The 27405-nt window shown below is 28.5% G+C and overlaps 2 protein-coding genes and 1 pseudogene across 2 annotated transcripts in view; 1 reads left to right on the forward strand and 2 right to left on the reverse strand.

Annotated features, from left to right (window-relative positions):
* The window catches only part of Kank (KN motif and ankyrin repeat domain-containing protein 2 kank), a 55717-nt gene extending 54962 nt beyond the window's left edge, over window positions 1-755 (forward strand). Inside the window, exon 13 of the mRNA XM_089215896.1 lies at window positions 66-755. Coding sequence (XP_089072022.1) covers window positions 66-323 — 258 coding nt within the window. The 3' untranslated portion in view covers window positions 324-755. The remainder of the gene's footprint in view (window positions 1-65) is intronic.
* A 12465-nt stretch (window positions 756-13220) lies between these two features.
* LOC107171471 (uncharacterized) lies at window positions 13221-18699 on the reverse strand. The gene is made up of 3 exons (XM_089217833.1): window positions 17967-18699; window positions 14214-15002; window positions 13221-13676 (listed from the first exon to the last, which is right to left on the reverse strand). Exon 2 carries the CDS (start codon window positions 14984-14986, stop codon window positions 14267-14269), a length of 720 nt encoding a protein of 239 aa, XP_089073959.1. The 5' UTR covers window positions 14987-15002; window positions 17967-18699; the 3' UTR covers window positions 13221-13676; window positions 14214-14266.
* Window positions 18700-20490: 1791 nt separating this feature from the next.
* LOC149062494 (uncharacterized) lies at window positions 20491-22229 on the reverse strand (annotated as a pseudogene).
* Window positions 22230-27405: the final 5176 nt, after the last annotated feature.

Raw genomic sequence — 27405 nt, forward strand, 5'->3', positions numbered from 1 at the left:
TCTTATATATTATACATATTACATAGGTATATATTTTTATTTACTAATTTGATTATTATTTACAGGATGGAAGTACGGCACTTAGTATTGCCATGGAGGCGGGACACAAGGAAATCGGGATTGCGCTATATGCCAAACAACATATATTGTCTCGGGAAAACTCACCGTTCAATTTGTCAAAATCGAAGCGGTCGAGAAGCGCGAACACCGTGATGCCGTCAAATAATATGGCTTACTCGCATTTGTCGTTAAAAAAATCACCGAGTCTGCAGCCTAAGGAATACGCCACGTTGTCTTCTATGCTGAAAACGCGAATTCCTTAACACAAACCAGTAAAATAACAACAACAACAATAATAATAATAATATGTTTTTATCACCAGCCAATGTACCTACGATTGAATTTTTTTTTTATTTTTATAATAATATTGTTGTCCTGCACCGCATGTGTTTTGCTGTTCCGGCGGTTCGATATTAATTATGTTTTTTATTTTATAAAATAACCTCGTAAAAAATGTCAAAATATAAAACTGTGGTTATTAACGATCACTGATTAGCATCTAAAAATTCTTTTGTATTGTTACGTGATAATAATATGTGTAGACTGTGGGTACCTATAATATTATGTAAATGTTGTTTAGGGAACTCTTACATACGCTTACCCATAAAACGACAGTTTCAAAAAACAAAAATCTACACATATTGTTATTGTGAAATATTAAAGAAATATATGTTTAAGTATAAATGAACCTATAATAGTCGCTTTTCTTATGTGTTGATTTCCATTAACTCTAAGTATGTCCGGCCATGGTTTTATTCATAGGACCACTTCATTATTATTCTGTACAACAACAATTTATTTATTTGCTGTTGGGACTGACCCTGCGATCTTTTGATAGTCGAGTACTCATATTGATATAACTTAGAAATTTAAAACTGACCGTTATATTCGATAATATTTTGTTTGGTAGCCATAAGTCTTTTTATTGTTTTTATTTTACAATACCTAATAATTTTGATAAGTAATTGGGTACAAATACATTATACGAATAGTCAACTACATGGCATAGCCATAGTTAGGTGACTGGGTCCTCGGGTGCCCTCATAGAATTTTAAGCCATCTTTTATTTATACGCAATGATGATCGTTTTTGACTGTGAGAGATGAGAAGCATTGATACATAATATAGATACTAATGTTCAACTATAGATTAACATCTATCTTCATTTTAACTTTCTATTCTGAACATAGAAAAGAAAAAGAAAATCCAATGACATTAAATTTCAGAATATTTTTGTTTTATATTTCAAAATAAAAAAATGCAGTTAATAACAACTTATAAGTTACATTATTCTAACCAAAACTGTTTGAATGTTTTGTTAAATTATGGTATGTGTTTATACTTAAATAATTATATTATGTATTTTATTATATTTTGCTGTAATTATTATAATTATATATATAATACTATAATAGTCTATAACATGAATTGGTGACCATCCCTTCTTTCAAGGCTTTAATTACTAATATGGATTGGACATTGGAACTATGTTAGCATTACTTTATTTTGGCCTACTCAATAAAAAGGTACTTTCGATATTTACTATACAGCAACAATTTGATGGGATCCTTAAACACTTTTTAGTGCATAACGATTATTATTGTAATTTTTAAGGTTTTTATAAATGTTTCTCTATTTTAAATATTTATTTTAGAATATTGATGTGAATATGAAATTCGTTTCGTCCTGAATGGTTCTTTAATAGGTAGGTCGTAGGTTACAACATTTTCTCCAATTGTATTAACGTTATATACATTTTATTATATATTTATATAATATTATAATCTTTCTATATACTAGTGTGTGGTCGCTATTTAAAAATAAATTTAGAATAAATAACATTAAACTTATAGATATTTTAACTATTATAATGATAATTTTGATGTGATCTATGATGTGATATACTCTTTATCTAGAGATTAGAATTTACCGGTAAAAATGTTTCGATGAATTGAGATGAAAGTTATTGAATAATTTGTTAGTAGTTTGCCTATTCGGTATTCCTGAAATTGTTCATGTGACATTAATAAATGCTAATAATTTATAATTTAAATCATTAGTGATAACATTTATAACAATTAAAAATATAATAAAAAGGGTTTTAAATAAATGTTATTCATTAAATTAATATTAATTAATATTTAAGTAGATATAAAATATATTTATAAACACAATATTAACTTATATGAATGTATAAATACATAATAATAAAAAGTGAGTAAATGGTTACCACTTCGCTGTACATAAGTTTCGAGTAAGTCTCAGTGACCCACTTTACACATTGCATTGTAAGTCTTAAATTTGCATTCAAACATAAAATCATTGTATACGAAAAATCATCCTGAGCGAAGACGGCCTGACAGCCTATACCAGGGGTGGCAAAATTAATACAAGCCGCATGGATAAATACTATGATAAATACATTTTATAATAATTCTTATGTTTTTATCGTTAATAAATAAATATTGTTTTTTTTTTTTAAATAAAATGTGAGCCGCATACGACTAGGGCGCTAACTGCAAGTTGGCCACACCTGGCCTATTCATTACTATGTATATTTTATGACAATATTGTGATCAAAATAATTTAGATTATCATCAAGCATTAATACCTCAGTAGATTAAATTAATTTTTGTAAAAAAATTGCATTGATATAGAGTTCATTGTATACATAAAATCATAATAACATTCTTTAAAACTTTAAATGTAGATAGGTACTCAGAAATAATTAATCAAGTAATATTTTATATCATAACAACAAAGTAAATAAAATCATTATTCTTTCGAAAAGCAAATATACATTAGGTAGGTATTAAAAATAAATTATTTTCAACGCAAATGTTTATTATTTAATTTTTTCTCGTAAGGTTTAATCTTAAATTATTCTACTTAAATCTAGAAATATTATCATTTTTTGCTATAATTTGATATCATATTTCGAGACAGTATTTCTTATTAAACAAATATTGAGTATTAGTAACGTACTTTACTACTTTCTACATTTTACTAAAATCTTAGAAATTGTAAATAATAAAATTCATCGATCACTCAGATCACAAATTGCGTTCGTTTTGTTGGTTGAGAGATATGTAAGTGAAGAGGTGTTGTTGGTTATTTAAGGCGCAACAGCATGACGACATTGATTTTGTATACCTATAGTTCTAGTGCTATATTATTATATTACTTAATAGGTACCAAGTTTTTTTCTTTCTCGTTGCTGCGAGTTGAATAATAATTTATTACTTATTAGAATCTGATTTATCTAATAATTTTGTCCATGGATTATGTTTACCATAATAAAAAAAAAATGTAAATTTCATCAGTATATTTTATGGTAATATTAAATTAAAATTATGACTTAAAAATTGTTATTTATTATTATTTATTTAATTTATTAATTTATTTAGTAGTATTAATATTGTCAAATAAATAAACATATTTAATATAATAAAATACAATAATACATATAAATATTTATTTATATACATATATATTATGTATACATATAATATTTAGATATTTATTTATTTTTACATTTATTTAAAAATAATATTTATGATAATTAAAATTGATCGCTTGAGTTAGCAAAATATACATATATATATAGTTATGAATGGTGATTACTGATTAGCTAGTCAAAAAAAAAAAAAACATTACTTGAATAACATTTAAAATTGAGCTATAATATAATGATTAGATGCAGCTTTGTCGAATTGCATTATAGAAATATTTTTACCTTGTTATTTTGTACATGTACCAGCCATAGTTACTTTTATATGAATTGTCGTTTAGATAGACAGTTGATGTTTAGCTATACTAAAAATAAGCTTTAATTTGAGGATTTAACCATAGGTAGATTTTTTTTTCAGGTAAAAAAATGTACTGGTATTCACATAAAAAAAAGCGTGTAAATGGATTTAGCTCTGCTGTTCAGTATGTTTTAAGTGGGTTACCTTAATGGATGTTATTAAATTTAAATGAAATAATATCAGTGTATATACGAAAACCGATTCTGAGCGGAGACGGTTTGTCTTTCTAGGATATTTTATAGTTTTATACTAGATTAATTATATTGTTATAATAACAAAAAATGTAGGTACCTAAAAATAAATTCCAAATTAATCAAATTAGATTTATTATGTACCCGACTCACTCAGTTATTAACGACATTAATTATTAAAATTAGAATATAAAGTTTACTCTAGAAATTTCAAGTACCCACAAATAATATTTTTAAATTACTGAAATATAACTAAAATTGTTATTCTTGGTTATTTAATATGTAATTTCATTCAAATTTAAACTTAAAATAACTATATAAAAAATGTGTGTGGATAGTTTTTAAATTTTTTTTGCTATAGAATTAATTATTCATGCAGAACCTTGTTTAATCCTTAGCTATTAAAGTTCAACGTTCTATAAATTGTTGACAGTTCAATAATTTTTATATTTTCAATTACCTAAATACAATTTGTCAAAATTTGAACTTTAAACGGTTATCAGAAAAAAAAAGCGGGTAAGTCGTGGATGTCGCTCTGCTGTACTGTAGGTTACTGTAATGGATGGGATTAAATTTGAATGCAATTATAGGTATCATTGTATACGAAAAACGATTCTGAACGGAGATGATTTGTCAATCTAGGATATATTATATTTTAATATTGTCATATATTGTATTTTGAAATAAATATTTTATTTTTCAATTAAGTCGCATTTTGCATAAGGCATAGTTAATCAATTAGTGTAGTTATCATGTAGTTATCATAATTCATAATACCTTATATTATTATAGATATACGAATACCTGGTTTGAGGATAAACCGTTATCATTACGCGATTTCATAAAAATTTAAAACTCAAACGCTCAAAAATTTTTCCTATAATGACACTTCAAATTTTCTCTATAGCTATTTGAAGCAAAACTTGTGGAAAACTTGGTGTTAAATTTTATAACCTTAGATATAAATACAAACAATATTATGAATTTTGAACTACAAAATAATTTGCAAATATTCATGGTTCTGACGAATTTTTGTCAATATTTGAACTTCAAATGCTAATAAAAATTTAATTTGAATTTCCGGTGGACATATTTTTTGTGATAAAGATTGAAAAACTTGTAATGAGCCTTGTATTAAATTTTCAAATCTTAGGTATAAAAGGAAAATTTTTTATGAATTTCTAGGATAAAATAATTTACGAATTTTTGTGATTTTACGTATGTTGTCAAAATTAAAATTTGAATACATGTTGAAAAAAAATTGTGGCTATACATTTATTTTATTTTTCAACTGCTATTGTAAAAATATATTATGAGCCTTGTATTAAATTCTCAAATCATAGAATTAAAAAGAAAAACTTTTATGAATTTCGATCTAAGATAATTTGAAAATTGCCGTAATTTTTACGTATTAAGTCAATATTTGAACTTCAAATACTAATAAAAAAAAATTGTGCCTATGTATTCTTATAATTTTTTAATCACTATAAGAATAACCTATGAGAAACTTTGTATTAAATTTTCAAGTATTTTGATAGGGCCAAAAAGTTTTTATCGACACTTCAAAAAAAAATTTTCAGACAAATTGAAAATTTCAGTCGTCTATAAATATCTCAAAAAAAGTCAAAATATTTTGAAAATTAAATCATGTAAAGAAAACCCCAATCCTAATAACTGGTAAAATTTCTAGGACTTATACTTTTTGAAAATTAACAAATATTTAAAATTGTTTCAGGATAAATCGTTATCGATAGGCTATTTCGTAAAAATTTAAAATTCAAACGCACTTAAAATTTTTCCTATAATGATGCTTCGAGTTTTCTCTATAGCTACTTGAAGGAAAACTTTTGGAAAACTTAGTGTTATATTTGTAATCCTTAGTTATAAACGCAAAAATTTTTATGATTTTTCAACTTCAAAATTACTTGCAAATTTTCGCGTTTTCGACAGATTTCGTAAAATTTTGAACTATAAACGCTTATTAAAAAAAATCGTGACTTACGATTTTTAATTTTTTTTAGCTACAATAAGAACAACTCATGAAGAACCTTGTATTAAATTTTCAAGTTTTTTTAGTCATCCAACATTTTTTACCGACACTTCAAAAAAAAATTCTCAAAAAAGTCGAAAATTTCAGTGATCTACAAATAACTCAAAAACAGTCAAAAAATTAAACTGTATATAGATAGCACTACCATAAATATTTGGTGAAAATTTCAAGTATTTACAGTGATTAGTTTTTGAATTACAACCATATAAAAAAATCGATTTGGTCAAAAACTGATATTGCGTAAAAATTCCCGTTTTTCTGTCATTTTTTTTTGTTTTTCTCGATTTTTTTGAAAAATGTTAACTTTTGACCTGTATAATGCACCAAGGATCTTCACTTTTACATCGGAAACCACCCCCAAAGTTTGAAATCGAAGCATTATTTCGACTAATTATGCTGTACACAGACACAAAAAAAAAAAAAAACACACATCATTGTAAAATCAATACATCCATCACTTCGTTCAGAATCTAAAAAAAATGTGCATATGTATTTTTAATATTTTCCAACTGCTATTATATCAAATATTATGGGAAACCTTGTTTTAAATTTTCAATTTTTTTTTCCAATGAATACAATTTTATCAACATTTATAGAATCAAAAACTAAAATAAAAGAAAAATTTCAAAATGTCTACAAATAACATAAAAATAGTTGAAATATTTTGAAAATATCATCAAATATATCAATTGATAAAATTGAATTGGTAAAATAAACATATTCTGTAAATTTCAAGTTTCTAAATTTATTCGTTTTTAAATAACAACTAAATATAAGAATATCGGTACAAAAGAAATTGAGTGATTATTCAATGTTGTAATTCAAATGCTCTTAAAAATTTAGTTTGACTTTCCGGAAGAAATTTTTGATTTGATAAAATTATACAAACTCATGGAGAATCTTCTATTAAATTTTCAAATCATAGATTTAAAAAGATACATTTTTATGAATTTTTAACTCAGAAAAAATTACAAATCTTCGCGAGTTTTACGTATTTTGTCAAAATTTGAACTTTAAATGCTTATTAAAGAAAATTGTGACAATATATTTTTAATATCTTTTACCCATCGTTGTAACAATTTATAAGGAGCCTTGTATTGCATTTTGAAGCATTTAACAAACGAATAAGGTTTTATTGTCATTTATAAAAAATAAAACTTAAAGATTGAAAATTTCAAATTTCAAATTTCTAAGAATAACATAGAAAGTTTTGAAAATTTTATCATGTATAGAAAATGCCAATATAAACATTCAGTGAAAATTTCATGTGTCTACAGTAATTTGTTTTAGAGTTACACTAATATCTAAAACCAATTTTCTCAAAAATTAATATTGTGTAAAAATTCCCTTTGTTTCTTAACTTTTTCTTGTATTTCCCGGTGCTTTTGAAAACTACTGGGAATTTCAAAATGTATTCTCCCTCCAAAAAAAAAACACACACACACACATCATTGTAAAATCAAAAAGTTGAAATCGGTGAAGTTTACATGCGCCTAAATTAAGAGCGAGTTTCCACTGTATAACCATTTTGAAATTTAGTCGAAGGAATTTGTAGATTTGTTATTGATAAGATTATCATTTTTTTTTATAATATGTATGATTGGTCTCAAGCATCAGCATCTATCATCTATGTCCATAAGTTGTAGTAGTTGTAGTAGGTTATATTTTATGTTACGTTGGGTTTCTAAGTTTCTATATTTCTATATTTTTCTATATTTCTAGTTTCTATATTTCTAACCTATTTATAATTTATATTTATAGCAACGCAAAATAAATAATAGTGTAATCACTATGCCCTAACAATACTGCATACTCAAAATTAAACCGTTGAATAATACATTATGTAATATAAAATAATACGATGATGGAATATGGTTATGGGTAAGGTAGTAAGGATTAATATTAAAAATTAATATTAATTCGCGATTGTGAGTGTATGATATTGATATTATATTAAATCATTAGATTTATAAAGCATACAATTATTGAGCTTGGCAAGAACATTTTTTTTTCGTTATAACTTTAGTTTATATTATGTTGATATACTGAAATTTTATTTTGGCCTACCTTCTTATTAGCATACGTTTTAAAAAGTTAAAATGACGCCCCTGATTAGTTAGAGTAAATAATATTTATATTAATTTGGTGGGATCGTCATAAAAAGTAATAACTAATAAAGTTACTTTAACTTACCTACTTATTATATTATATTTTGAAAATAACGATAATTATATTTAGTTTGTGTCTCAAAATAAATCCTTACAAACTGGCGACTAGCCTAAGACTCTTACTGGGTATTAATAATGCATATACCGATATACTTTTTTTCCTTGTGGTATCGCAACTTAGGAGGGAACCACGATATTATTACTTTCACCTCAGTTGCATCATTTATTGTACAATATAGGTACTTACCAAAAAATGATACCTATAAAATCATCCCATAATTAATACGCAATATCAAGGCTGGGCATTAACGAGTTAATAAGTTAAAAGTTAAGTTAATTTTTAATTTTTAACTTATTAACTTAACTTACTAGTTCGCTGTTTTAATTAACTTAACTTTAACCTAACTTATTTTTATCTACGTTAACTTAAAATCAATTTCTACTTTTTTAATATTATTGATAAAGTTAATTTTGAATTTTCATTTTATCTAGAATATATTTTAGTCTATAACGGTTCGTCGATTTAAAATTCGTAGAATACTAGAAAACATTGTTGGGAAAAAAAGAGGATTTCGTAATTGTTTTTATAAAAAACAACTAATATGTTATATTAATTAAGTATGTACTAATAAAATAATAATTTATAATATAGAGATAACATTGTAACAATGTGACATTTATTCACTCGTATGACCAAATTATTATAGTATAAGATATATCAATAGCTACGAGCTCACGAAGTCACGTTTAATAAAATCAGGCTTGTTAGGTACTTATTAATCATAATAATAATAATTATTATTATTACTTAATATTTATTAATATCTTATTTTATCATTTTTATGATTGTTGATTATCATGAATTGTAACCATTTTATTACAAAAATACCTACCTAAATACAAATAGTGGTGCATTATACGTGTGTGATTTTAACTTATTAGTTATTTTAAAATCTTTTTAATGATTTTTTTTACTAACAACTTATTAATTGAAGTTAAGTTAACAAAATTTGTTAACTTAACTTTAAAATTAATTGATGTATTAAAAAATATGTTAATTTAAATTTAAATTTAATTGAACAAAATATAGTTAACTTTGCTTAACTGAGTTAAAAAAATCATTGACTTGCCCAGCCTTGCGCAATATACCATTGAGTACCTATCTATCAATACCGGCCACTGGCCAGTGATGCCCAACCTTTTTTGTTCAGCGTGCCACATCGGTAAGCAATTATCTTCGAGCGGGCCACCAAATATATGTATTTTTTTTATTTTATTATTATCTTTATACTATTGTAAAACAAATAAATATAATTTTACTTTTTTCAGAATATATTGTTTGATTTAAAAATTTGTAATGGGCCACACAGAATACCGTCGCGGGTTGGGCATCACTGGACACTGATCTATATACAATGACAACAATTCATATGCCGCATATATAGACATTTTTTAAGTCTTTGAATAATCAAAATACTGACATATTCATATCTTTTGTATTTTGTTCCATCCATAGTTATATAGGTACCTACAAAATGTACATATACACAAACTCTAATTTTAGCTCTTGGTACGTTAAATCTATTAAATAAAAAAAATTGCATTAAGCATCAATTTTGCTTTTGACACAAGCGATATAGGTAATTTTTGTTCTACATTATGAAGAATCCGAAATTTATATTGCGACATTACAACGGAGACGTGGCTAAAAGTGGTCTAAAATAAAAATAATTATCTAACATCCAGAAGATAATATAGCAAATTAATATCTGAGAAATCTTGCAATAGCGAAGCATTGCCGGTGTAATCATATAGGGGGAGGGGGGTAATAATCACCTGTTACTGTAGGTGATTATTACCTAAGGTGATTTATACCCCCCCCCCCCCCCCGGGGGGTAATAATATGGGGGGTACCTAATAAATGCCTGCGACACCGGGTCATCTAGTTATGAATATTATAATTATATACCTAGGTACTAAAAGTTGCTAATATAGGTAGGTAGTAATATAACGGTGATGGTTGCGTAGCGAAGCTCACCTTGGAAACGGCATCAATGACTCGTACAACACATACAAGTAATATCGACATTGTAGATATTGCTCGAATCAACAATTCTGTTGATTGGCGGCGATCACGTCGCGTGCACCGTCTCTCTGCGTGTGAAATTCTTGGACATGACTGCGACGGAGTGCAGATGCACGGGGATCGGCGGTCTAGAGGCGAGTTTGAAATTGAACTACGTGCTGGTGGTGCCGGCGGAACAGGCGGCGATGTTGCACGGCGAATTGTCGGCGCGGGGCGTGCCGGAACGACAGATCTACGAGGTGGATCCGAACAGGAGGCCGCGGCCGCACAAGTCGACGATCTGCGGTCCGGCCGCCGAGACGAGCGGAGCCGGCGGTCGTAGGCGCGGCCGCGAGAAACGATTTATGCCCGGCTCCATCAGACTAGGCACGTATTTTGCCGGCGGCCAACAGTTCAGCGTGTGCCTACGCTGGGGATCCATATGGATATCGGCGGTCGATCGGGCGTCGGGGGCAGACGGTGGAGGGGCCTCGGAGGTCACGGTGGCCGGCGGCGGAGGGGCCTCGGAGGTCTCCCCGGTAACAGACGGCGGTGGAGTCGTAGAAGTCCAGCCAGCGGTGGACAGCGGTGCGGCCGTCGTAGCGGTCTCGGCCGGCATTAACGTGCCGATGGAGCACGACGGCGGTCGCAAGGCCGATGAACCGAGTTCGACGGCCGTGGTCCGTGACTGCGAGAACGGCAGTGACGACCCGAATCACGGTAACGGCGATCGGCGGTGCAATAGCTCGAGCACGCTGTGCGAAGATTGCAAACGGTGGTTGCTCCGAGAGTATTTCGGCGACCGGAGTCACGACGAACTCTCGGACGTTAACGGCCGGCACTCGTGCATTTACAGACGGATCGTCGACCGTTTGTTCGTGGTGACCGTTACGGAAAGCAGCGGCGACGGCGACGACGAGGACGAGGACCACGACGCGGCGGCTTGCTGCCAGACAACGGCCCTGGACGACATCGGCGTTGAACGGCCTTCAACTGCGACCGATTGCACAACGACCAACGTCGCTGGTTCGTCTGAACCAGAACAGCCCTTAGCTAGTCCGGCAACGCTTGCACAGCCTGCACCGTCGGCGCCGGGTGAGTGGGATCGTGTCGACGCAGCAGCAGCGGAAAACGTCGCAGAGAAACCGAAAAAGAGGACGTTATTCGGCAAGTTCTGCAAGTCCAACAAAAAGACGAAAAAGAATCTAGAACCGTCGAAAACCAATTGATCACACTTTGAGCTAGGCGAACCGGTTATAGATTGGGCCGACGTGTTGAAAACATCAGCATAATATTATGCTGGGTATGCGCGTATACGGTTATGACTTGAGTAAAGATAATCAACAAATGTTTATTTTTTATGTTTTAATATCTGTATTCAATATAAATATCGTATTGTGTTGCATGTAATATACCTACTAGGTTTATCCTTTTCAATGTATTATTGTTCTTATTATTGTAATTGCGAATTTTCTTTTCCCTGTCATATAATTTTGTTGTACGCCTATTCCGGGCAATAGGTACCTATCGTCAAAATGTGATTTATTTCTTTTAATACCGTATAGCCCGTATAGATACTTAAAAACTACGAACAATTCAATAGTTGGTTGTTTTAAAATAGTAAGTACCAGGTACCTAATGAACTATGCACTTGCGACAAATTTTTTACTTTAAAAACATTTCGTTGAAAATTCATAAAAAATAAATATGCGATACTCAAATGCATAGATCTCTAACCCTATGATTTATTCATACCGTCTATTCAAAATATAATTGTTAACTTTTCTCAGCTTATATCAAAATAAACAAAATAAATATGCAAGACACACATTTATATTATAAATAAGCACTCTTTCCCAAAACCTCTTAAAATGCAAAATAAAATTCTAACGAATTTATAAATTGGTTTGCAATGTATCCGAATAAAAACAAATATGAAAAACTCATTACTCATTAACATCCTATAACCTTACAAATTATGATAATAGAACAATACTAAATACATTTTGAATTAATTTGATTAGTAATAAGCCACCAAGTAATCATTTCATCATCATTATTATTATTATTACTATAAAAGCCACTGCCTACTGGCTACTATATAACTATGAGAACTTGACAAATTAAAAAAATATTAAATATTAGATAAACAATACATCAATAGTATGACTATAATATATTGAAACCATCCTCCAAAATAAAAGTGATTACCATTTTTATAGCTGGTATATATTAAATTGCACTAAATGCATAATCCATGGTGGAGCAGTTATAAAAGTTCAATTTTTTTTCTAATATTGAGATAAAAATTCAAAATTTGTAACTATACTCAGACAGTAATTAAAAATAAGATGTTCAAGTTTTATATTTTTTTATAGGAACTTACAACTTTCAGTAAAATAATATATTGCTTGTTAGCTACTAACTTATAAATTAATGTTTCATTAACTTAACTAAGACCTAGATTTTACGTAGAATTAAGGTTTCAGGTTTAAACTGAAATTATCTGAAAACAGTTTTATTTTCGAATTTGTATATAAAAGTACATACAGAGATACATTGATATCACTTACTAGTTACTCACTCACGTGAACTGAGGTTCCATCAAACCTAAATACACCAAGCACCGTATTTTTTTCCGCACCTAGTCATGTAGTCAAGAAAGTCAAGTTATACAGTTAGTATAATAATTAATAATATTTGTTTAATTAATACTATTTTAACTTATTGAGATTTGCTCATATTAGTGTAAAATAAACAATTTAATATGCATTTTTACAATTTACTACATTTAAATACAAGCCCCAAAAATTAATTAATTATTAGAATTTTTGTAATTTTTTGCTAAGAAAACAGGTGGATTAGTAAAAATAAATATTTATTCATTAACTGATTTTTACTTTATTATCATTAATTAGAACATTAATACATTTTTAATTCAAATTTTAATACCAAAAAAGACTAGATTAAATAAAGTAATACACTTATTTTATAAACAATTGCTATTGAATAACAAAAACATTTTTTGTATAATAATATAGGTTTGGAAAAGATATGTGAGAATTACTTTAAACAATTCTTGTAAATACATTACAAAAAAAAAAAAAACAATACATATGAATGAGAAATTATTTTACAGATAAGTAAACAAAAAAAAACAATTTATTAAATCTGTAAAATATTATTATACATTAGCAAGAGATCTAATATTAACATTTTATAATAATACATTATATATATATAACATTTATTTGAAGCACATATTATTTAACACGAAAAGTTAAGAATTACATACTAATGACCATGTTTAACCTGCAACAACTTGTGAGGAACCTGCAATGTAGTAAATATTGAATTGTTAAATGTGTATAAATATAAGTAACAATTTATAAATCTATTTGACTGCTTAGGAAGTTATCAATATTATAACACAAATAATAAATTTAATGTTGTTTATATACCTATTATTTCAAGAATTTAATTTAGTTAAAAAAAAAAACCCTGAAATTATTACGAACTACAGTTTAAAATGTTTTTTCTATGATTTTTTATTTTTTTTTGCCACGTAAATGTGATTAATATATAGTTCAGTCTAAGTATGACATATTTCATTTTAACCATTACATTGTTTAGTACATTAAAAGATAATAATAATAATATTTTTATAGTAATTTGAAACATAAATTATTTTTTCTATATACCTAGATAAAAACGATGTATATTGTAACATTTTTAAAATTATTATAAAATATATATTATTTAATTTATGCAGATTGTTCTATGAAAAAAATTAACAACTAATATTCTCCAATACAAAATTAAATTCTTTAATGGTTTCTATTTCTTTTTAATTACAAATAATGAACTCACCTTATTGAAATCAATGAAATACTAATTTGATTATGTGCTTCTGAATGTCCATATTATTTTAATGGAAAACGCATGATATTACTAATATCCCCAAAAACTCTTCTACTTGGTAAATACAAACGTCTTCGTTCAACATGTTTATGATTTTCTTTTTCTGATCTCATGTATGATACATAAGATTTTTTCTTTCTTTTAGCTGATGGCGAGTATTTTATTGCATTACTCCATGTTTTAGATACCATAGACATTGCTAAAATATCTTTTCCGTGCAAAAATGAAAATATTTTCTCAGTTACAGTAACAAAATTATAACGTTTTGATAAATAATACATAAAATCTACTTTTTTCTGATCTTCTAGACTTTTGCGTTTATGATAAATACTTTTATACAAATTAACATTTTTACTATTTAAAAATTTTAAATCGCATTTAGTGCATTGATTTGTTTGATGCATTTGCATTTGGAAACAAGAAGTTATACTTAATTTTTTTGAAGATTCTTGATTGAAAGATAATAAAGGAGCACTAATAGCAACTGGATCTTTTATCTTGGAGCTGTTTTTTAATTTTAAAACACTATAGTCTAAATTATGAGTGGTCGAAGATAGTTTACAAACACCAAGATCTGTTGATGTACGATTACAAAAAATAGGAACTAAAGATGAATCATCATAAAAATTGGAACTAGTTGTATGGATGAATCTGTAATATGTTGATGTGGAAGTGAAGGACTTGTCAACACTGAGAAATTCTTCATAAATGGTATTAGACATTTTTTATTTGTGATATCTAAAATAAAACAAATATATATATATATACATATAAATATTAAATATCAAAATACCAACAATATTAATAAAATAATAATAGTGATGAATTCATAGATTTAATTGATTCCCCGAAATAATCATGTCAAGTTGGCACTTAAATAATTGGACGTAATTAGATGATGCCTGGGGGTAAAACGAAATAATCCCATTTAAACAATTATTATTTTTGTTATTACATATCTTATAGATTACTATAATCCATGTAAAATGGCATTAAAAAAAAAAAAAAATTGAAGACAACTTTTTCATTGAGTCTGAGAAGAAGGGAATAATCGAGTAATAGTCATCACCTATTGTATAAATAGAAATAACTTAATATAATTTTAAAATTTAATACATTTGACCTAATCCCGAAAAGCTGTTTTTATGAATCATAATATACTAGAACACATTTATAAGTTCATAGCATTACTTTAGAACAGCAGTCCCCACTATGAGGCCCGTGGCCACATACAGCCCTTTAACAAATTTAATGCAGCCCGCACTAAAATTAAATTGTACATTCTAAAATCTAAAATCCTAAGTCCAAGAAAAAAGTATGTGTCATTCATAAACATTTCCTACAATACCCTTTCCTAGCAAAATATCCTGTCTCATTTTATTATTATTATTTTATTAATTTTGACAAAACTCAGTGAATTGCAGTTATTGTTGTACATTTTTAAATTAATAATTATTATCATTAAAAATGTAAAATGAATTAAGTACTATTATTGAATAGTTTTTTCAATCAAGCCCTCTTAGTTATCTCTCCTCCATCTATTGTACTTATTGTAAAAATACTTTATAAAGATTATACAAATTAAAATAAGTAGGTATGATATTATGATAACCACATAATCGGGACAATTCTTCAATTACCAAAATAAACTTATGGAACAATTTTCATTATTTATCTGGGTTATATCAGCTATAGTCCTATTAAGTGTTTGGGACGTCTATGCAGACTATATTATATAACAACAATTAACAAAAAGTAACAAACTAAGTACTTGATTGATCATTTTTTTGTTTCCAAAAATTAAATTAAAATGTTCTACAGTCATTTTCAAATGAGAATTCACTATGCTTGGGCATATGGCAGGGTGTGTGGTGTTAACGACTATAGAGTGGGGCTGACACGCAAACTAAAACTAGGCTTTGTTTGCTGCCTAGCCTAGTCCATTCTCATTAGAAAAAGAGTATACAAATGTATTACCTAAACATTATTATTATTTCATGATTGAAATAATTTATGTTTCAAATATTTTTTTTTATGATAAATTAGAAATATACAATACATTTAGAATATGGCTGTCTACATAAAATGATGAGGAGCAATGAGTACTTTTTACTAAACACAGTCGTAGCCTGTTGAAAATAATAAATTATTAAATGGATATCTATCTATAGCTTTTATTTATGAATTAGTTTTGTATACAAATAATGTCTTTTTCAAAATTTAAATTTAAAATAACACCTGTTTTTAATATTCATTATAATAAATTAATCCATTACAATTTATAAATATCCTAATCTATATTTTTTGAATACTTAAGTATTTATAGTGTGCATATAATTTTTAAAATATCAAAATTTATTATTCTAATTTCCTATATTTTACTCCTTAAAATGTATCATATTATTCTATTAAATTCATCAATTTTTTAACTTGGTGGTTTTAAGTCAATACAGAATTGCAACTATTTATATCAATAACTGTGAATTACAATGATAATATTTATAATTTAATTAAATCTAATCAATTATGGATCATAATTATTAATACCAACTTTAAATACATCACACCAATAATATATTATCTAAGCATATAGATTTATAGTATTCTATTATATAACTCTGAAATAACAGTATAGGATAATAAAGATTTAAGATATCTTTTAATTATACCCTCTTGGCGTTTACCAATGAAGGACTCTGTGCCCTTGTTGTACAAAAGCCTACTATCTAACAGAACTGTAGTCTAGTCTGCACCAGGCACTTATGTAATTAAAAAACAAAAAATATGCTTAAAAAAAATGTAATTGTATATAAAATATAATATGGTACCTAATTTAAAATATTTGATAGGCATGTAAATTAATTTAATTGTGGAGCGGTTGTATACTCAACTGGAAAAACGCTCAAATTGTTGCCACACATAATAAGACACATATTCCAAGCTCAACCCAACTGTTCCTACAAACAGCTAATGACCATAAATTGCTGAAATTTTGATTAATAAAAAAAAACTTAAAAATTAGATAAGAAACATTTTTATAGCTATTAACCTGTTTATTTTAGTCATTTTAGGTATATTTTTAAAATATAGGTAAAAGTCCATAGGCATTTTTATGATTTTTGTATATTTTAGCCAATTTTGGAACAAGACTTTAAATAGGTATATTAATTAACCTAACCAATTAACTAATTGGTTAGATATATAAAGTATTTGTGAGATAAAATAAATAAAATAATATTATCTTCAAAACTTAACTTTTTAATGTGTATGAGTGTGTTGTGGGGGCCCCCCGGTCATAAATCAGGCAAAAATACAGAGTTTAAAATATTAAAGTAAAAATTATTAAATACATTTTTTTTGGAAGGGAGAGGTTGCCTAAACTTAATATTTTGATACACAAATGCTCTAGGAGGTAAGGTATTACTAAATTTACCGTTAAATCAGAAATGTCATGCCACAGTTGGCGACGAAAAGTATAATAAAGGAACGTTCGACCAAAATAGAAAAACTCGGATGGCTTATAATAGTCACCGAGAAATATTATGCCCTTAACAAATTCAGCCTACTTCAAAACGTTTTTTTTTTTTTTTTTTAATCTAACCGAACCGAATTCGTCCGGATCGACACAGTTTGCGAGGTGCAACCGGTCTACCGGTCAATTAATATTATTACAATTTAATGTATTACGAAGTTTTTTCATACCTTTACAATTCAGTTGAAGTCTTATGCGGAGGCGGCGAAGGACGAAGTTTTCCGGTAGACAACAACGAAGAGACGGATTGCCGTCTCGTGGACAACGGACTAACAGTCCGACAGATTCGTCACAAAAGATGGCACGTCAAACTGTCAAAGCGCAAATCGGTGCGAGTGGGTGACAACTGACAAGTGACAAGTGGCAGAGACAACGTAACTGACTTCCAGCTGGTCGCGTCGTCTGTCGGTCGGTCGGTCGTCGTCGTCGTCGTCCACAATAATAATTAATAAAAAAAAAAAAAGTGGCAGATTGATGTGTAATATTAAATACTATTGTTGTGTTTGATTAATCGCCGGCGACGTCTTCTCTAATAAATTTCTTATCGACTTTTGCCGTCGGGTGCAATAATGATTGAATAACAAGCGGCCGGCGGATACGGAATACTCAAAACCCACAGCGACCGACTTCAAACACGAAACGCAGAAAACGATAAGCCGTAAAGTTATTATTATTGTGTCGGTCTGTGCAAAATGTGCGATGATAATTAATGATAACGGACAAAACTGTATTAACTTCTCACAATAATGAAATCATATTATATTAATTTGGTAAACCGATCAGAGTCCAGCAGTGCTCTGCGTGCACAGTATTCGCGGAACAAATAATAATTTTCCATCTGCGGGCTAAAATGAAAGTATTGTACGCTGTCAATCGAGAGGAGATAACCCCCGTAGCCCTCTTCCCACATGCGAACATTGCGAACGTCGTCGTCTTAATTCTATAAATATCTTCCACTCGTGTTTACCCATTATTTCCATTATAGGCCATAGGTTCAGTTACTATAACTATGTATAATAATATAAAAATACGGAAAACGAATTACATATAATATAATACCTATAGGTTTTGCTCATACATATTAATTATTAATTATTATTTATTATAATAATTAATAATTAAGTACCTATGTAATAATTAATATAATTTAGTAGGTATAATATTTTGCGTTCTTGGTCGTTAACTATTTTAGTTATAAATTTATAATCTACTTATTTAATAGAAATTATGTACTTACATAGGTACTTATTCCAATATTTTCGTCGAACAGCCGACATACGTGGCCAATATAGTGAAAGTCAGATACTGTATTATAGGTATTACGATTATCGTTTTACGAGAAAATACGACGCTCATAACTCATTCGTCTGGTCATACTACTATTATAATATAGTATAATACTTGTAATATTATTTGTATTCTGTAATTCCGCGTTGTTTTCACGATAAGGCCAAAATTCATTACAATAAAATAATATTGTTTATAAGCGAAAGGGCCGCCCAATAAATTCTTTCCACAGGTCTATGTTATATAATTTTGCACTTACAATGCAGTTATTAATCATTGGATCGAACTCCTCTTCTTCATTTTTCCCAATTTGAGCACTAAATTTATATTAATACGGTACATTCAAAGTTGGCATTTGAATTTAAAATACTGCGCTGCTTTTTATAAAACATTATTATAATTAATTTTATATCAAATGTATGTTATAATTTATGATATGAGGACGTGATACCCGCATGTGTTGTCTCTGTCTTACAAGTGCATTATAGGTATAGTAAATTTTACGTTCAGCAGAACACGTGTAGCTCCGTTTGCTTAAAAATTAGAGTGAATTGACCTCTTATAAAATTTAAAGGTATGATTGTTATCTAGTCAACCTCATATGCTTTTTAATATATTTAAATTTTAAAGGAAGTTATGAGTATTTTAAGATGCACAAAAAATTCACAATTTTAAAATACTCATAACTCGCTTTAAATTTGATATAAAATAAAAAGCATATGAGGTTGTATATGATATTACAAAAGTAACCAATATCTCAATAATTGAATGAGTAGCGTTAATTGAAATGTACCTACTAACTACTACCATAGTTTAAATATTAAGTATATTTAATCAATGCTTCTACTAACATAAATATAAATTTGTTGTAGTTATAAAAACCAGTGTCGTTTGATTTAAAAACATGCCTTCTCCGCTCGAAATCGTTTTTTTTTTTAAATTTAACTTTTAATAAAAAGTAACAACTTTTTGAGACTCGAGTGCCTACTATTTTTAAAAATATTTTACGTATTGGCGTAATATTCCTTTCTAAAAAAAATATGTACAATAATAATTATACAAAAATTCCACTCGGTTAGCGGTTAAGCCTTTTTAATCTCTTAAATCTTAATAGATAATTTAATGCACTGCTATGCAACGAATAACAATAATTATATGATTTATAAATATTACAGCACAAATACATATATATTATACATTTATAGTCTTATAGGACCGGCCGCATATTATAGCTGTTGAGCCGCAGCTGTTGTACCGCCCAACAAATTCAAATTATTTTGTTTAAACGCAACCGCCTGATATGCGTTCTCACTTACGCAGTTCAGCCGCAGAAACTGTCGCGGCTGAAAAATCGACAGATTCGACAGTCACATGTATAAACAGCCTACACAAGTTCAGTTTTTGTGTTTAAAACTTGACTGAAAAGGTCTGGCCATTTAGGCAAGTCCTGGGCGCGGCATAAACTGAACTGGTTGTTCTTGATATTTTTGATTTGGCGCGAAAAGACTCATCGGCAACAAAAACATAATATAATTGATTTTTACTTTCTTGAAATTCGCACGGAGAATGAATATGACGTCATATGTTATTTTTAAGCCTAGTATAAAAATTTGTATTTTCGATAACACTTCCATCTGAACCACGGCCATTAGTCCCGAAATCACATAATATAAATTCGTAGTTAGCATTTACAATTGCCAATAAAATGAACTACTTTTGGAGAACAAGCTATTGATAGTTGTTACATGTTTACCATCAACTTAGTATTTACTACTAATACTACATACTGTTCCCAAACAATGAGGAAAATTCCATTTTGACTCAGACTTTCTTGAAATTTCTTTCGATTAATCTCCTGAATCTGGAAATTAATAACGTTAAAAACGAGAACATTAAATAATTAATATTATATGTTTCGTAGGCATATAGTCAAAATAGCCATTTTACTTAGTCAATAGTCAAAGAATTTAATTTGCAGCAATTTTACTATCCACCAAGCCACCAAGGCACTAAAACTTTTAGTTAAATGCCTATTTAAAGTTAAGCAAAATTATAAATGAAACATTTTATATTATTTAAAAAAATTTAATTGCTCGCGTGTTAGATTTTTTTCAACAATTTTTTAATATACTTAATTCCATTGAAATTAAAATTGCTATTATATTATAAAATTTACATTTAGCTATAAATAACTACTAAAAATATAGTTAAATTTTTAAAATAACACAAAATGTTTAGGCATATAGTAAAATTGCATGCAAATTGAATTCTTTGCCTACGACATAATATGCAAACAATGAAACAACTACATCGACATTCGACAATAATTATATAAATGTAATAAAAACAAAGTATATTTACTTTTAAATAATCTCTCCAATCTCCACATAACTTTAAAAATAACAGTACAGGTTTCAGGTACCTATTATCTGTCCAAGTGATTGAGGAGATATAGTTATAGAGACATAGAGTACTTTAAAACTTGCATACTTCTTTCAGTCGCCAAAAACCGCAAGGTTGTAGAGACTACAATGTAGACAGCCTCTCGTGTGGAATGATAGCCATTCTCATTACAGTGTCTTATTTTTTTATAAGTGGTGTCACCAAGTTTAAAAGTTCAATGTACGTGTCCTCGTTCATACGCAAATAGTTTCGAAAGTCGTCTGGTTCTAGGCGTAAATCGTTTAGTAATTTTACATGTAAGTAAGTACTTCGTTTTCAACCAATTTTTGACCCATTTTGAGCGCTTTTTTGACTTATTTTGTTCATACTTCAATTTCGTATAACACGTAATAGCAGTCGGACATGATGAAGTCACCACACTTAACTGATCTACAATACGAGTAGTGTGTAGAGTATAGCTCTGACTTACCTGAACACACTTACCTTAAATGAAGTTTGAAATGAAGACTGAACGTGTATAAAATAAATAAAAATTAAATAAATTATAAATATAAAAAATATATAAATGATATACGTACACTTATACCGCTATATAATTATGTCTGCCTACTTTGTTTTTTTTTAATAAAGATGTGGGATATGATATTTTCATTAAAAATAAGACTGACAAAATGACAATAAATTAATCTATTTTTATAACTTATAAATTATTTACTTACCTGAAACTTAATACCTCTAACCATGGGGCTATGTATTTTAGATTTTTATCATTACTTATAATATAATTTATAATTATTAATAATATGCACATATCTATATTATATATCATTGGTTTTCAATGGTTTTGGGTTTTGGGAAAATAATATATTTTTATTGAAATACTATAATATTATTAATTTGTCTAATAGTATATGTATTTTAAGTTTTAACATAATATAATAGCCGTCAAAGATTCCACCAAGAATCAAGATTGACTCAATCATGATTCATGATAGATCTATCTGAAAACTTTGAGAGATGGGTATCTGTTGACAGTTGGACCAAAATATTGGTATGTACTTGCAATAGTTACTTCTGTTACTGGTCCCAGCAGAATAAATTAATAATTAAATGTTTTTATGAAAATTAATTAATTAAATACAATAAAAATGTCATTAATATTTAAATCCGATTTCTATTATATTTTTTTGTAACTTGTAAATAACTTAAGAATAACTAATACTATAATAATTACTAGTAACTAATACTAGTACTACAGAAAAAAATATTCTATTTATGTAATAAACAAAAACCAGTTAATTTTTTATTTTTATTGTTCAAGTTTAACAATACCTTTTCACTCCTTTTAAAACTATTTTAATTTAGAGCCTAATAATAATAATGTTTTCTTCTGGGCCTCACAAACATTTGCTCTGTACCTTTCACATAAGATTAAAATCCCGTATTCCTGTGTACGCTAGTAACACATGTGTAGAACACCACTACCAAGTGCAAATGTATGTATGTGGTATGTATTAATTATTCGTAAAGAAAAAGCTATGACACGGATACATTTCTTCCTATATTCTACTTAAATACAGAGGGACGAACGAGGACTGAGGAGTTTAGTTGTCCGAACAAAATAGTTTATGCTATATTGTACGTATCATACGTAGGTTACTACTTATACATTTTACCGACTGCAATATTTTACATAATGGCAAAGTTATAGAAAAAAGTGTGGTCGCAGTTATCATACTTATTATAAATTCACTAGTTGTTACACATTTATATAACTGTAACGCTTTAGATGACGTTTCAATGTCAACAAATAATTGTAGTTCTTCTAATGTTGCAACAATAGGTTTATATATTTCTGAAAATCTAAGCATACCATCATGATTTTCAACCCACCTTAACCTTAACCCTCAATAATAAACAATCTATTATTAGTATAGACGTCAGATTTCTATATAATACGCGCGAAGTCTGTGATTATTATTATTAGACACTATAATAATATTTTCATAAGATAATATTATGATATAAAACTAAAAATAGTCAATGGTAAATTTAATTGGAGCTTAAGTCATTTTTGACTGAAAATATTTCAAGTTGGTATTAAAAATAAATAATTATTTTAAATATAATAAAGAAGGTAAAATATTGAAGAAATTTCGGGGGGGGGGGGGGGGGGGGGGGTACAGACACTCTGGACCCCCCCTCTCCAGATACGGCCTTGTACGTATGTAAGACGGATATAATATTTGCAGATTATCCTCCGTATTATAATATAACAGTAGAAAACTTAATTTTCTTTTTGTTTTGTACTATTTTAGTCACTATAGCGGTGGTGATCGTTGCTCACTCTACTGTCAATATTGTTATATTGTCATCGGCGTCTCTATATTGCAAACAAGACTTATGGTATAAAACCTACTACTACTATTATAAATTATTTATTAATAATAAATTATTAGTTGCATTTTAATAATACTTATTTTTATATTTATGCGAATACACCTATATTATGATATAGACCAGTGGTCTTCAACCGGTGGGTCGCGACCCAAATTTGGGTCGCGATAAGTCTTCTTTTTAAAATAAAAATAAAATTTTTAAAATTATAAAAGGTAAAAAAATAATTTTTTAATAATTAAATTTAGAAATTTAATAAATGAAAATACAGTTTAAAATAGTAGTGTATGTTGTGTATTATGTATCAACAATATTTTATAATTTATTGTTATTCTATATTCTATTCTATAATATTATAATGAATATTAAATCACGGTATAATGTTTCATATTACACTGGTATGATTGTACAGCATTTTATTTATAATGACTATTGCAAAGCATTAAGCAATTTTCGATTTTTTATAAACCTTACGTGGGTCGCGAAAAATGTAGGCCTAAAAATGTGGGTCGCGAGTCCAAAAAGGTTGAAGACCACTGATATAGACGATATAGTACATTTACGTCCAACATACATCAGACTGAATTGTATGTAGTGAAGTTTTATATTAGTGAATTAACTTATTCCCTCGCTTAAATTACCTTAATTATAGGCAGAGAGGTATTTAGAAATGTTGTGTCCCAGGTAAGAAAAAAGAACGCCCCCGTCCTAACATTATCTGTGTACTGATGTGATGGAGTTTCTTAAGATCAGTGGCGCACCCAAGGGGGGGCTTTGGGGCTTAAGCCCCCCAAAAAATATTTTTTTCATTAAATTACACATTATTATAGAAAATATAGTATAACAATGATAAATGATAATGTTTTATTTTAAAATTTTGTTATTATGTTAGAAACACATACATAATAGTTCAATACTACGCGGTAAGGTTTGTGACAATCAATATACTCTATGGTGGCAATCGTCGATTTTTTATTTCGTTGAAAATTATTTTTAGATTTATTAACGATTACGTTTACGTACGATCGGCTTTGATTGTTAACGACGATAACAATGATAATTTATTATGACTTTCGACTGTCCGTGGCATGAAAATCTTGTTTAGATAATTCAGTTTGTTCGATTTTTTTTTGATAGCCGTGTCGAATGTGCGTATGAGTAAAAAAAAAGCTGAGTTAAAATGAGTCAAAAACGAAAGAAACCTGAAGTTGATACTAGTAGTACTCTTCTTAAGTATAGTTCTTTAGTATTAAACCAAAAATTTCAACTATCAATGAACCGCCCAGTCCTCAAAAACTTTTTAAATATTTAGTTATAAATATTAAATACCTATATAATAATATAACATATTAGGTATTTAATATATGATAAAAATAAATAAAAGTGGTTATTTAAAAATTAGTTTTAATTGTTTACTTGTGTCTTGTGTGTAAGGAAAAATGAAAAATTATTAAGCCCCCCCCCCCAAGCAAAAATTCTCGGTGCGCGCCTGCTTAAGATGCTTAAATGTTTTAACAAGTTTTGAGTATAGATATAATTGATATAAATATCTATGATATACCTATTACAACGAAAATTACGTTCACAACTCAGTAACTCACTTAATTACGGGATTACTGTAAATACAGCAATATACAATCACAGTTATCCTCCTTGGCTTTTTAACTCAAGTACTAAAGGTACTAATTTTTGAGCTAACGAAGCCAAACAAATTATTGTTGATTCGCACAGGGGCGAGACCGTTTTCGACCAAAAACGTACCCTTCCCTTTTCGGCCGATTCACTTTTCGACCAAAATCGTACCCTTCCCTTTTCGACCGATTCACTTTTCGACCAAATTTAAAAAAGACTGATTCCCTTTTCGGCCAAAACAAAAATTTATATAATATATGTAAAAAAAAATAATATAATTGCTGCTATATAGTTTTTTATAAGTTGCATAAAATGTTGTAAAATAAGAATAACAATACTCGTAAAAATACAATTCGCGACAAAATTATTTACAAAACGATATTAATTTTACACACACAATAAAAATTATTCCTATAACCTATTTCATTTATTTAAATTTTGAAGGTTTTTCAAATCGAATTCAAATTTCTTGGTACTATTCAATACCTATCAACTTATACTTTTAATAATTTATCAAAATTACATAATTATATAATTGCCATAATTTTACAAACAATTTTGTTTTTGGTCGAAAAGTGAATCGGCCCTTTTTTAAATTTGGTCGAAAAGGGAAGGGTACATTTTTGGTCGAAAACGGCTATGCCCACGCACTGTAAGATGAAGACAATAAATATGTGTGTAGCTTCCTTTTAAATAAACTAACAACACAATTTATTCTGCTGAACTGATAGGTTAGGTTATATTTTACATTTTTTTTTTTATATTTGTGTGACGGGACGACACAGGTGTGACGTACTTAATTTAATAAATATGGACTAACGGGCAGTGTTCGGGAACTGGGGAAGTAACTTATTTTTGTTATTAAATTGTCACTAGATAAGAATCTTTTTAAACCATTCAAAATAGTAATTTAACTATTTTTAAGTTATCTACATTATTTTTATTTGATCGAGGACATTACTTAAGTTCAAAAAGCAACTTCATTACCTATAACATATTTTTTATTTATATTTTCAAGAATTTCATTAGAGCTTAATAGTTGTTCTATTAATGGATTAAATAAGTTATGACAATCATCAATATGAAATATTATAAAATTTTTATTTAAGAATTAAAGAAAACAATAACTACCTACGTAACACATTTTTCTTTATTTTTAAATCATAGATTTTTCTAAATCAGGTAAATACTATAATTCAAAATTACGAAGTACTTATAGTACAGCGGTTTCCAAAGGGTGTACCTCGACAATTTGAACTTTTTTTACTAAAAACAATATTATAAAATTATAATATTTATATTTAGATAATATTTATTTGAACTGTATACTGCGAGTACTGAGTATTGAGTTGGTAGTGACTTATAATAACTAATAATAATGTGCCCAGCGGCGTATCTATGTATTTAAGCAAAGGGGTGCACCTAATTTTTCAGGCCCCTTATAAAGTTTCAGTTGCTACTTGTTGATTAGACCGATTAGGGGTTCAAGAGCCCCATTCATAAAACACAGCTAAAGGGCCCTGCCACCTTGGTGCAATGCACCTCCTGCACTTCCTCTAAGTACGCCACTGAATGTACCGCGATGGAAAAAAAGTTTGAGAACCACTACTATAAAGAATTTATTAAAAACGCAACTTTTTGTCAAATAGCTATTTAAAAAAGCGGGTAAGTCGTGGATGTCGCTCTGCTGTACTGTAATGGATGGGATTAAATTTGAATGCAATGATAGGTATCATTGTATACGAAAAACGATTCTGAACGGAGATTACTTGTCAGTCTAGGATATATTATATTTAAATATTGTCATATATTCTATTTTGAAACAAATATTTTATTTTTCAATTAAGACGCATTTTGCATATGTCATGGTTAATCAATTAGTGTAGTTAT

Source organism: Diuraphis noxia, unplaced genomic scaffold (assembly GCF_037042655.1).
Source record: "Diuraphis noxia isolate RWA-SAM2 unplaced genomic scaffold, SU_Dnox_SAM2 contig0001, whole genome shotgun sequence".
Lineage (NCBI taxonomy): Eukaryota > Metazoa > Arthropoda > Insecta > Hemiptera > Aphididae > Diuraphis > Diuraphis noxia.

Coding starts and splice junctions, on each gene's coding strand:
- LOC107171471 (XM_089217833.1), bottom strand. CDS start 14,986: ATGTCTAATACCATTTATGAAGAATTTCTCAGTGTTGACAAGTCCTTC.